Source organism: Drosophila gunungcola, unplaced genomic scaffold (assembly GCF_025200985.1).
Source record: "Drosophila gunungcola strain Sukarami unplaced genomic scaffold, Dgunungcola_SK_2 000001F, whole genome shotgun sequence".
NCBI lineage: Eukaryota > Metazoa > Arthropoda > Insecta > Diptera > Drosophilidae > Drosophila > Drosophila gunungcola.
In genome coordinates, this window is record NW_026453197.1 from 12,868,498 (window position 1) to 12,880,871 (window position 12,374).

General features: G+C 36.7%; 1 protein-coding gene across 1 annotated transcript; it reads right to left on the reverse strand.

Moving 5' to 3' along the window:
* Positions 1 to 638: 638 nt before the first annotated feature.
* On the reverse strand, positions 639 to 11,712 carry LOC128262849 (ubiquitin-conjugating enzyme E2Q-like protein CG4502). The gene is made up of 5 exons (XM_052997401.1): positions 11,416 to 11,712; positions 2,184 to 2,679; positions 1,949 to 2,072; positions 1,436 to 1,785; positions 639 to 1,363 (listed from the first exon to the last, which is right to left on the reverse strand). Exons 2-5 carry the CDS (start codon positions 2,510 to 2,512, stop codon positions 1,279 to 1,281), a joined length of 888 nt encoding a protein of 295 aa, XP_052853361.1. The 5' UTR covers positions 2,513 to 2,679; positions 11,416 to 11,712; the 3' UTR covers positions 639 to 1,278.
* Between the last annotated feature and the right edge of the window lie 662 nt (positions 11,713 to 12,374).

Here is a 12,374-nt window from a genome sequence, read left to right on the forward strand (position 1 = left end):
ATATTGGTTTGGTAAGTAATTAAATACATAACTCAAGAGTATTATTTAATGGTAAAGTAGCTTCATGTTTTCCTTTATTAATATCACTTGGTTTTTCGGCAATCAGCTGATATATAGCCAACGGCATTTTTTGCCTCATGGGGCACACGTCATGCAGCTCTGTGCGCAATCGCTGTTCAACACTGGGCGCGCGCAATTTAAATATACTCGCTGCTAAGGTGAAATCCAATCAGCTTTTACACATGTTCAAACTTAATTATATAAAAAAAAGAACTTTTAAACATTATAAATAAATGCGATTTCATAGAAGAAAATTCAAATAACGGCTTACAAATCTTGTTGAGTTATTTCCTTTATTTTTATGATAAAAAACTGTTAATTTTAATAATGAGAAGCAATTTTGTAAATATAAAAGGTATTTACAAAATTTATTACCATCTTTTCATTTAATTTGTGTAAATACTTTTGACCACCCCTTTTAGTATTAGTGAATTTCCGTAGACGCTTTAGTATATAGTCATCCAATGGAAACAAACGGATGGACGAGAATATTTTGCACTTATTATCGGATTTACAAAAATCCAAACTAAGCTCTTGCATAATAATAAAATTTTAAATTAAAAGGATACCTCCATTAATAATGCAATTATAGACACATGTTATATTTATTTATTATGTGTAACTTAAAGAGAAAAACCAATTTATAAGAAACACACATGTGTTCGCAGCTATTGAATTTTGGTTTCTTCATTGTTTAACTTTAACAAAAATCACAAAAAATTATAATAACACAGTCGAACCAAGATATCAGACTAATTGATTCTGTAAACGATACGTAACTTAATTTATAGCGCTAGGCGATTGAAAATGGTTTGGAAAGTGGCTGCTCATCCGTCCTTCGGTTTTCGTTTTTGCTCAACTAATAATACTTAGATATCCACTTTGTAATCGGCGAAAATTCCTTTTTACTGATGACTACGAGCTAGAGTTACATTTTAAGCTAATTTGTTGCTTGATGCGCGTTTTTACTTCCGTATTTTTTGTTTTTTTTTTTTTTTTTTGTGTTTTCAAAAGTTTTTTCGGTTGCTTTATGGATGGTTTGCAATTGAAATCGTTTGTTACTTTGACCAAGAGAAGAAGAGAGATGTATAGATGATGGCTTGATGGATTACTATGATCGAGACTTTTGTTGGGTGGCTGAATATTGATTTGCATTGGTTGGGTGTTGGCAAACGCAGAGCATCTAAGCTGAGTTTTCTTGCGGTCCGAAACCGACACTTAGCCATCAGACAGGGCGGGCGTCACCCATCCGTACTTTTCGTGTGTCTTAACCAGCGAACGGAACGACTCTTCGGCTTGGCGGCTACAAACGAAAATAAATAGTTTATTTCGGTGTCATATATGTATATTTTCAAGTTTAATTATATTCTCTTACCGAGTGAACTCCTTTGTACTCTTTGGCTTTCGTGTAATTCTGCCCTGACCCTTGACAACGCTGGCAGCAAATTGCATGATGACCGCCTCTACCGTGTAGGCACTGGCCCATCCGCGGGGCGTTAGGAGTTCCATGCAGATGGCACCGCCCTCCATCACGTAGCCCTTCTCGATGCGCGGCTCCACCACGCGCATGAACGGCGGGGCGAAGGGAAAGTTGTCTGGGAAACTCAGGTGGAGCAGGATGGCCGGCACACCCATTTCGGCCATGTCCTTGGCCAGTGGTGAGTCGGGATCGATCACGTGCAGTCGGACGTGCCACTCGAAGAGACTGTCGTTCACGAGTTCCACCTGTAAATTGGGATATATTTGATGAGCTGGTTGTAAACGATGCAGCGGCTGCCTTCAGATCAATAAGATTTTAATTTTCAAGCAGGAAAATGTGATCTTCACAGAATTTATAATTCTTGACAGTCCATTGACCAACGCTATCTGCTTTTAACCCAGGACTAACCGTGAAGACAGCGCCATCCTTGGTCTGCAGTCGCTCCATTTCGCGGTATTCCTTCATGAGGCGGCGGGATCGAATGGTCTGATCCGGCGCCGCCACCAGTTGTCGTCCCGTCATCGGCGCCACTCTGTAAGTAGGATTGCAAGTTCTGGGGTTAGCTACCCACACAGATTATGGGATGTTTGTTTTTTAACGGAGATTTTAAAACCACAATTTGTTTTTTTTTGTAGGTGCTCACTTGTGATCTTGTCGTCGCCGCTTGCCTGGAGAGTCCCAAACAGCCTGCTCGGCTGCCATGCGGACTACTGCGTTTTTGGTGCCACTAGATGATCCCGATGATCCGCCGCCCACTGCTCCACCGCCCATTGCCCCGCCTCCTGCCGAGCAGGCAGCAGCCCCATCGTGATTGTTATTGTTTGTGTTCGGACTGCTGCCAGTGGCGCCATCAATCTTGTCATTGTTGTTATTATTGATGTTATTATTGTTATGGTTGTTGTTATTATTGCTGGACTTGTGGAAGATTTTGCGGAATGCAGTGACAACTCTCTCCTTGGAACGTGACGACATCTTGGCCTGGATTAGCTTGGTCTAACTTGGATTTGGGTTTTTGGTATTTTCGAGTTCTTTGAGCGGTGGCTTTTGATTTACTAGTTTACAAGTATTGTGTGTGGGCGTGGTTGTTCAGTCTTCTTCTTTAAATTGTTTCTGGTTCTATGTGGGTGAGTGAATTGGTGCTGAAAATATATAAAATTATATGATTTTGTTATTAATAGCATAGTAAAAGCTTAAGTATATAGTGAAAAGTTATTTTTCAAAAACAGTTTGAGATTTAGAAAACATTAAATGTTTTATTACGGTTTATTAGTATATGTGCTGTTGATTAAACAAAAGCACATACATTTAAAGATTCTTTAATTATAAAACAATTGATCTGTACGTTTAGGTACCGGCGATAAAATCAATGATTGATTTATGTATCGATACGCAAGAATACACACTATATTGTGCCCAGCGGACAATATTATGCGCACAACAGCCCATAAAAATTAAAGCGTTTAGCTGAAAAAGCAAATTTAAGCGAGACCCAAAAGCCTGCCCATTACAATGAACATTTAAGCTATTGAAGTTTTACCCACTTGCAGATGGTATGTGTATTGGTAGAGAAGAAATGCCGACATTAACATTTGCTTGGGGCAAGCTTATAAAATTAACATACTTGCGCATGCTAAGGATGCTATTACTTGGAATTTGATTCCCTCCCAGCAATTTTCATATTTTAGTAGACCCTTACCAACACAAAAACGCGACCTTGAACTAGCGCCCGCATTTGTAAACCACACCACAACAATAACCGGAGATACTTTACCATGTCTAGCAGTCATAAGCACAAACACACATCCTTGGCAAACTTTTTCAAGTGAATAACAAGCCCGCCAACGAAATATGTTAAATACTCGCCGCGACCAAAAACAAAACGACCCATGAAGGCGGCTTTTGAATAAGGAGCGACATAAAAACTTATTTCTAACAGGCTGGAGGGAGGAACATCTTACACATGGGGAAAATATGGTTGTAACATGCATAAAAATCTTATCTGACATCATATTTTAGAAAAATAAAAAGGTTATTGTTGCTGCTATTGGAAAAAAAATGTTTGGGAAGAAGTTAGTTCAGTTTAAGAGCACTTTATTTGATAAAATTTAAAATATAAACTTCGACTTTTCCAGCAGTTAATAAAATGTTAATGGAATTCTTAAGTAAAATAGAAATGGATGTACGTATTTTGCTTTTTGTTTCTGTGCAAGAGCCAAAACACTAGAGGCGTCCAAGTATTATGGCAAAAGTTTACACAGTCTTTGGAGTAGCACTTCCTCGACTTATTTCTTTTTCTTAAAGCTGTAGATGCCAAGGAAACACCCACTACTTCCCTTTCACCATGCCATCGAATTGTCCGAGGTGTTGACTGTGGTGTCGCCAAAAAGTTTGCCTTGCGCATAATTAGCTTTGACCCCAGTACACGAGCTCTCAAAGGGGATTTCTGGGGTCACTTACTGGCACTCTGGACTGAAGCCAAAACCAGAACTCGGTGACCAAGGACAACAGATGTGGGCGGAACCTTTTTATGAGCGTAGGTGGGACTAAGGGACTATTATTATTGCAGGAGGAGGAGTAAGTATAACCTAAGCTGAGAGCCAAGAGATCAGATAAAACTGGTTCAAGGGAACCCACAGGAAGTTGGCAAATATTAGGCGACAAGAAAAAAATTTAATGAATTCTGGGTGATTGGAAAAAAAATTTGTAACCTATTTGGCTTTTATTTATAAGGTTTTATTTTTTGTTGTTGTAGAGTACAAATTTCATTTCACTTCATCCTTTCAATATTAATTCAATACCCATTACTGAGTACACAAACAAATTGAACATTAGTAAAAGGTTATTGGCCTACTTCATTTGCTATATTAATGTATATAATTACGCGATTGCATTAATCAGAAATTTCAAAGTAAACTAAATATTAGCTACGATTTTGTTTCTCTTGCTTTTAAAAAAGCTTCAAAAATCTTACAAAGTATTGTAAACTAAACTTATGTTCATATCATAATATGTTAGCTTAATGAAATATTTGTACCTCTTTTGGAAAAGCAATCACACATCCGACAAGTTAATAAAGAATTATTTACTACGAAAGTTTTCCTCCTTTTAGAGCTCATTCTTTGCTCATTTGCCAGCCAAAAGAAATTTTTTCCTTCACTAAAATTTATTACACTATTGTCTAGGCTTTCGAACTTCTTTACTAATCTTGATAAGCTAACGAATTATGAATGATTGATTGACTAATGACCCTGACTGAAGTAAGGGAATCCACTCCCCGCAACTGACCCAAAACCTCATTAAGAGTTCATTAAGGTTCGAACTATTTCAGGTCCTCCACGTATTTTCCTTTTTCCGTCCAGTTATGAGCTATTTCCTTCCCCTGCAGCTCGCTCTTGTGTACCCAACTAAAAGTATTTTCAGACAACATTTTTTGCACTTTTGCTTTCAGCCAGGGCCACTAAAAGGAAAAAACTAAACTGACCGAGGCCGAAACAAAGGCGCCACTGGAATCTTTTCCAAAAGAAAAAAAAGGAAAAACCAAACCCAACAAGTTCCACAAATAATGTAGAAGGGAAAGAAGCGCAGAAAAGTCACGTTGTTGATGGGAATAGGAAATGTTATCGGGCTCCCGGCTCACATTTCTACAGCTTTTGCGCCATTTATTTAACCAAATAAATGTCAACAATGTTGACATATTTCTCCATCCTTAAACGCAGACAGACTCTTGAAATATTTATAAAAACTAGGGCGATTCGACTTGTCTGCAGTAAAGTGCAGACACTAGGTTTAAAATGAATTATTATGCCCGTTTCTTACAGATTAATTAAAAAAATGTAAATTTAAAAGAATACCTTTTTATCTTATCCTTAAAACGAATACAATTTAATTTTGAATTTAATATTGATTGAACCACCCTAATGCATCCGAACAGACTGGGCGACAAATTGACTACGGCGGTTGAAGTTTTTGTATTCACAAATATAAATCTTATCTGGCGCCACGAAAATCGATATGGCCAAAGTAAAAGCAACACCCGCGGCAAATTACTCTATCCATAGACGAACTTTCCCCATACTTCAACTGACCTACCCCATACAGATATTTAATAATAGCCTTCGGGCTGGCTCTCAATCTCAATCAATGTTTTTTTGCAAATCCAAATATAGATAGCAGCAAAATGTCGCTAAATCAGGTGACGGACACTCATTCAAGTTCCCTTCTGGGGATTGAGATTAATAGATTTTTAATTGAGTTTCCCAAAGCAGGAGACTTGTTGGGCAAGGCCTCTTCCATTAAAGTGGTTAGTAGTTTTCTGGCCCACAACTTGGTGTCAAATATATTTCCGTGTTTTCTTTTGAGAGATTAAATTTTTAATATGGTAATCATTTATTGTTAAAGCTTAAGCTGATTTTAATCCTTTTTAATGACACACAAGAATTTAATACCAAAATAACATTTAAAAGCGTGGGAAAATATACAGAAGCCAAATACTTAACCAAACAATTAATATAAGCTGATTTTCCAGTCTCATTTATACACAATGTATGTATGTATACGTGAACAAACACTGTGCTCATGTTTATTGTTGTTTCATAGCATGCAAATTTTCTCGCCTGTCGCATGCAAAAATTCTGAATGCAATCACGAAAGTAAAAGGGGGAAAGCAATATAGCACGAACGGTGAAAATGCAAATATGCAGAAATTAAGAAAAGAAATGAGAACTGTGTCGCTATACAATAAAATCTGGGGATGCTTGTGTTCATTCCTATCCTTAGCGCGTTTGTTTATTGATTTTTGTTCCGGACAAACTTTTTAGCCGTGCAATTCTAAATGTAATTTAAAAATATAAAAGAGTAACAAATACCAGGGTAACATATAACACCTTTAAAATAAATAAGGATTAATGGTTTAAGCTTTCTCTACTGGTTTTTTAAAAACTATATATGTATTTTTGCAACAATGGTTATTTAATTTTTATTACAAAATATTACTTCTATTGGTATACACGATTTTTAAAGAAACAAAAAAAGTGCAAAACTAAATTTGCTAATCGTTGTATTATTACGATAAACATTAAAAATTTTAATCGAACAATTTCTTTAAGTGCAGATCGCTTGAGAGAAAGAGATCGTTAATCAACTGTTTGGTGCAGCAGCTGAACAATGCGGAAATATTTGTTCAGAGGGAATTGTGGGAGGTGAGGAAAGACGGCGAGAGAGATGCTGACTAATGGCCCCTGCAACAGTTCTTTGTTCTCAGCCATTAGCGAACACCTACTAAAGAACACACCCACAGAGAATTAACCCCCATCCTCCCTCCCCCCTTTGTGACCATCGCACCCATCGAGTGTGGTTGCCATGGCATTCAGCTTTTTCTCCTCTCTCTCAGCTTTTGCACTTGCACTTATCCTATCATCAGTGATGACAATTAAAAGTAGCTAAATTTGAATCCATTTGCTCTAGCAAAGAACGAAATAGAAAAAATTAAGACCAATATTTCAATTTTGTACACCAATTTTTTGCAGTGGACATCTTTTTAAAACCCATTACTGTCCTAATTCGTGGGTATTTAAACTTTGTTCAGCTTCAGCAAGCAATGACCTACAAAATGTATTGAGTAATTTTCTCTTATGATATCTTCAGAAAACCAAAACGCTGAATACTAGAGAAAACTTTAAGAACACAAAAAAATTATTTAACACAAAATCTTCCAAGTAGGAGACCACAAGCTCTTGAAATTATCGAGACGAATAAAAATCAGTGGATGTGTTTGGTATATAGCTAAACCCCCAACACAGACAGACATCCTTTTGCCTCCCACTTTTACTCCTCTTATACAGCTGCTCTGCCACTGTTGGCATTGTTCTAGATGGAAGTCCGAGGGTCACCGCTTGTTACGGCTTTGTTAATTTATTTATAAACAATTCCTCGCTCGGACTCTTGTGCACATGCAAATTGAATTAAGTACGGATTTTATTTTCCTCTTATTTTTTTCTCTCGGTATATAAAGCTTTTAAATGTGCATTCAGCATTAATCAAGGTCAGGCGTCAGCAGCACAACAATCTGTCTCCTTTATTTCCTGGTTGTATGCTAACCAAATCGAAATGCTTTGTCACTCAGTAACTAAGGTTCATTGACTCTGCTCAGATCCAATAATTTCCGTTAACTGACTAACGGGGCAGTGACTGATGCTGATGGTTTGACCCCGTTATGGTCGTACAAAAAAGTAAATACATATACCAAAGCGAAGATTTAGCTCCCTCATCTGACCTTGCAAATGTCTCTGTTAGTCTGTTTATCATTTTTTTTTTTGATGTGGCGTCATAACACATGGCACTGGCACACAAGAAGCAAATATACATGCAAGAATATAGAGGGTTCAATAGCTCACCGGAGTTGGGAATACACTCTAAATACATTTTTCATGTATGTATATTCTGATATTAATGAAATTCGGAATTAAAAAACAAATGAGCTAGGGGAAGTTCGAGCTAAAAAAAAGAAGTTTGGACGTTAGTAAACTTAATCGATAGAACGTTTTTTTTTGTCATTTTAAAAACCTTATCCCAAGAATTATAATAACCTTCCAGGAGAGGGTATAAATACTTCTTCCATGCTCTCGCACCATATGTTTTTATGTATTTATTAAGACTCCGACAGGCATATCTAAGCATGGATATATTAACAGAGAGGGCTCCTAGACAACCATCTCCTGAAGGAATGGGAGACAGCCACGAGATGAAAAGCCGGGCCAGACCTTAAGCCCATTCTTTTCCCCACTCCGCCATAATTTTCCCCAATTCACTGGTGGCGCGTGTTTCATCCAAACGGAAGCCATTTATGAAATTGCTTTCGACAAGAGAGCAACAAAGGCAAAAACATGATAAGCCACAACAACAATAACCACATCTCGCGGGTTAAAAGTGGACTTTGACATGGACATCGGGCCAGGGACATGATTCACATACACGCGTCATTTCATGACGTTAGCGGTTGAATTGCGGTTCAGTCTAGTCGATGTCCAAGGAGTTACACAGAGAAAAATCACCAGATCTGTAATCAGTTTGGAAATTTATTGCATCGCTTAGAAATAACCATTACCGAATATGTATATTGTATTATCTTACTTTTTGATTTTATTTTCAAGTTTTTTTTTGCTTTTTTTGGTTATTAATAAAAAAAAATGTTCAAGCTAAAAATTTTTCTCTTCTTATATCAAATTTAAAGAGAAAAACAAAAAAAAATTTGAAACATTTTTTAAAGTGCAACTGCGTCCATGCCGATAGCTTATGTGTGAAGCGACCTGTCAATTTGGCTTTTGTCGGGTGTCAAAGTTAAGCACTTTGTGTATAGCGGTTATTGCACACGAGATAAGCTTAAAGGGAGATAATAAGTAAGTAAGTCGTTGCTTGTCTAATGTTACGTCTTCTTAATTTTTTTGTAACTGGTCAATAACCATTCGATAAGTATGCTGAACAAAATTGGTAATAATGATTGCAATAGCACAAATACACTATATTTTTATTTGTTTACTGGTATATTAGGTGGTAAATTTATATTTATTATTTAGTAGCAATTACTTCCTATCTTTAGTCCCAAAACTCCTAGGATATATGATTTCTCTAAGGAGAATAGCACTGCTGACGTAAAAAACGGACAGACTGGACACACAGGCTAAGTGCTACTACCTGCCATATTGTTTATGCTCTGTGAAATTGTTTATCACCTGCCACAAACACTCCCACTCATGTAAAATGCATAAATTCATACGATAGCTAGGAAAAGTTCATCTAATTGCCGGCGACCCTTTGCTCTTACACTCTATTAATAGAGTCTTACGGGGGATCCATGGCTCCTTATCCTGAATTTGACTTCTATTTCCCTGGCCATGTATAATCAATTTATGCGTGTGCCGGGATAAATCTATAAATTAATTCAGCCGTAAAAATAAAATGCCTACTCGGCGGGCCTATAAAAAGTTGATGTGCCAAAGTGCACACACCCACGCCATAAGCTTCGTTGATCAAGTGCGATTTAAATGCACAACATGTCGGTGGGTCGGACCAGGATAGCAATTACAGTGGGCACTGCCCAAGAGAATCCTTTTAAAAACAAAGAAACTACATTATAAATTACGAATAAGTAAAGCATATCCTTAATGATTCGTTGAATATATAAATTGTTATACTTTTTAATGGTTTCATTTTTAAATTCATTTTCGGAAGTGCTTTAGAAACCCTTTAAAACCAAGTTTAAACTGAAGAGATTCAACCGAATTTGAACGGAAGATATTTTTGTTTCAAAAACCACAAAATTAAGAAGTGATGTTAAGTATAATTAAATTGTAATGGTAATGAACTTTTAGTGACTATTCCATTTCATATTTTAACTTCCTACAAAATCTACAAGAAAACTTGTTTTATTCACTGAAGTCCGACTTTTCGTAGTTTCTACTGTAGGAGGAAGAGGATGTAAAGCGCCTTGGCGCCTGTCTTGCTGTGCTAACCCAGAAAGGGCCGATAAAGAAAGGGGAGATAAACGAAAGGGGGGATGAATAAAAGGACGGGAGACAGAGAAGACAGGGAATATTATCTATCTTCAAAGCTTAGCCTTTCTCCCTCACTCTCGTTAGAAAGTGGGGCTCTGATTTCATTCATGAATACCAACCAACGTGGAGGAGCCTTTCCGACTTCTTAGCTTCATATATATGTATGTACATATGGTGTATATATGTACATCTGTACATTGAGGAATTTATATATGGTGGGCGTGAAAATGTCAGCAGTAAATACAATTTGAGCATTTTCCGTTGTTGAGCTTCCATTCATTTGCTTAGATTTATTTTCACAATCTCTCTTTACTCAGCTTTTTTTTTTTTGGCATTTTCTTTCATCTTCTTCTAAACTGTCACAGGCAATAAAGGCAAATACGCCAAATAACAACCAACAAAATCCGAAAAGTTGTTTTGTACTTTTTCGAGGCCTTTTTTTTTTTTTATTCTTCTTTGCGGCTTGTTAAAGATTTAAAAGAATGATGTGCCTGTATGAAAGTTAAGGGATTTATGAGATGAGATTGACCGACTTTTAAAAGGTAAACAATTAAATAAAATTAGTCAATAGAGTTTTTGCCATTACGAAAAGCCTTAAAAAGCTGACAGGTGTTCTAACTATTTGCCAGTTTTCATTACAAATTATACATTTTGAGTAAACCGTAGCACCTTTTCTCGTAAAAGTAAACGGGTTCGTTTTAAGATAAAAAATTTGAAAAGAAAATCAAGAGTAATTTTTGGGAAAGCAATTTCAATTATCAATTTGGAAGCATGAGCATGACTGAATTGAACTTAACATTAAAAAAATATAATATTTTAGGGTTTTAAAACCCCAAAAGGTAAGCTTAGTTTAAGCCATCTTTAAACATAGAATCTTGACCATGACTGCAACCTTGGAAAAGCGACTTGTACTGTATAAAGTCGACAAAAAGAGCACTTGAAAATGTTCAGTATTCAAGTTCAATGAAAAGCTGGCATTGGCTGAGCAAGACAGAACTAGCATCCCTCTCTTTTCCCTATGGGAAAAGAAATGTCGAAAGCTAAAGTGCAATGAATAGAACAAGAAAAACATGTGCACAAACCTATGAAAACGCACACGTTTATTTGACAGGCTTGTTTGCTACTGACATGCTTCAATTGAAAATCGAAGGGGAGAGAGAGAAGGGAAGCTTGAGAAACACACAAAGTTCTATTTGAGGGAGTGAGAGGTCAAAAGCTATTAATTGGCCAAAAACAAAACGGTATACAAGGTGGAAAAGGGGAGAAGGGCGCAGGAGAGATAAAACAAGACAGAAGACACTCACAAACAAACACCCACACACTTACCAAGCGCCAAATGCAACTGTTTTTGTTGTTCTTCGTGCTTATCAGCGTTTCTTTTTATTCTTAATTTTCCTTTGCAACTCGCAAAGAAATACAAATAATAACGATGGGAAAACCAATCAAACGCAATTGTTTTTACGAAGTATATATATTTTTTTTATTGCGCGCTAAGCGAAAAGTAATAAACATTCGCAGTTTAAATTCAAATTAACTTTTGGATTATTTTATTTCCTGGGAGCCACTTTTCACTGCACTTTTCGCCCGCGAGAGCGGAGAGAATCTGTTAGAGAGGAGAAGAACTGGTGTAATACAGCAATGACACTGCCGGTGCAGCTGTTGGACATCGAACGACTTAATAGCCTCGATACACTTGCGCGAGCTATCGGAGCTATCGCAATCACGCAGAAATACCGTTCACACTTGGCAAACTCGAGTAAATATGTTTGGCTGTTATAAAATGGCGGTTCTTTGTTTTTATTTTGTAAATGAAATACTAAAAACACTGGGAAAGCAACAGTATATCTTAAATAAAGGAAGGGAAACCCCGAATACATCCAATACCCAATATGTAAAATAACAAATGACTTGTAAATAATAAAATTAAATTCCATATTCTCCCGCCTTCGGGTGCTAGCTGTTTTGTTTGTTGTTGTAAGTGACGCCCCAAACCGATAAAAACGCATAAGCAAGTGTAAGCAGGTCATAACAGGGCTCTGTTACTTAACAGCAATACTTCTTAGCGAGTTCACCTACTTAACCAACGCGCGTTCCTACATCGGTTTTAAAATATTTAAAAAAATTATAAAAAAAAAATTCCTTCCGATGATATTTTGGTTCTAAAAAGTTCAACTATCAAGCTTGCGAATATTAAAAAACGGAAAGATTCATAAGACCTATAAACAATTCTTTTGACTTCTAAATCGATATACAAAAATATTTTTCTAAGAATGTTCTTCCGGAAA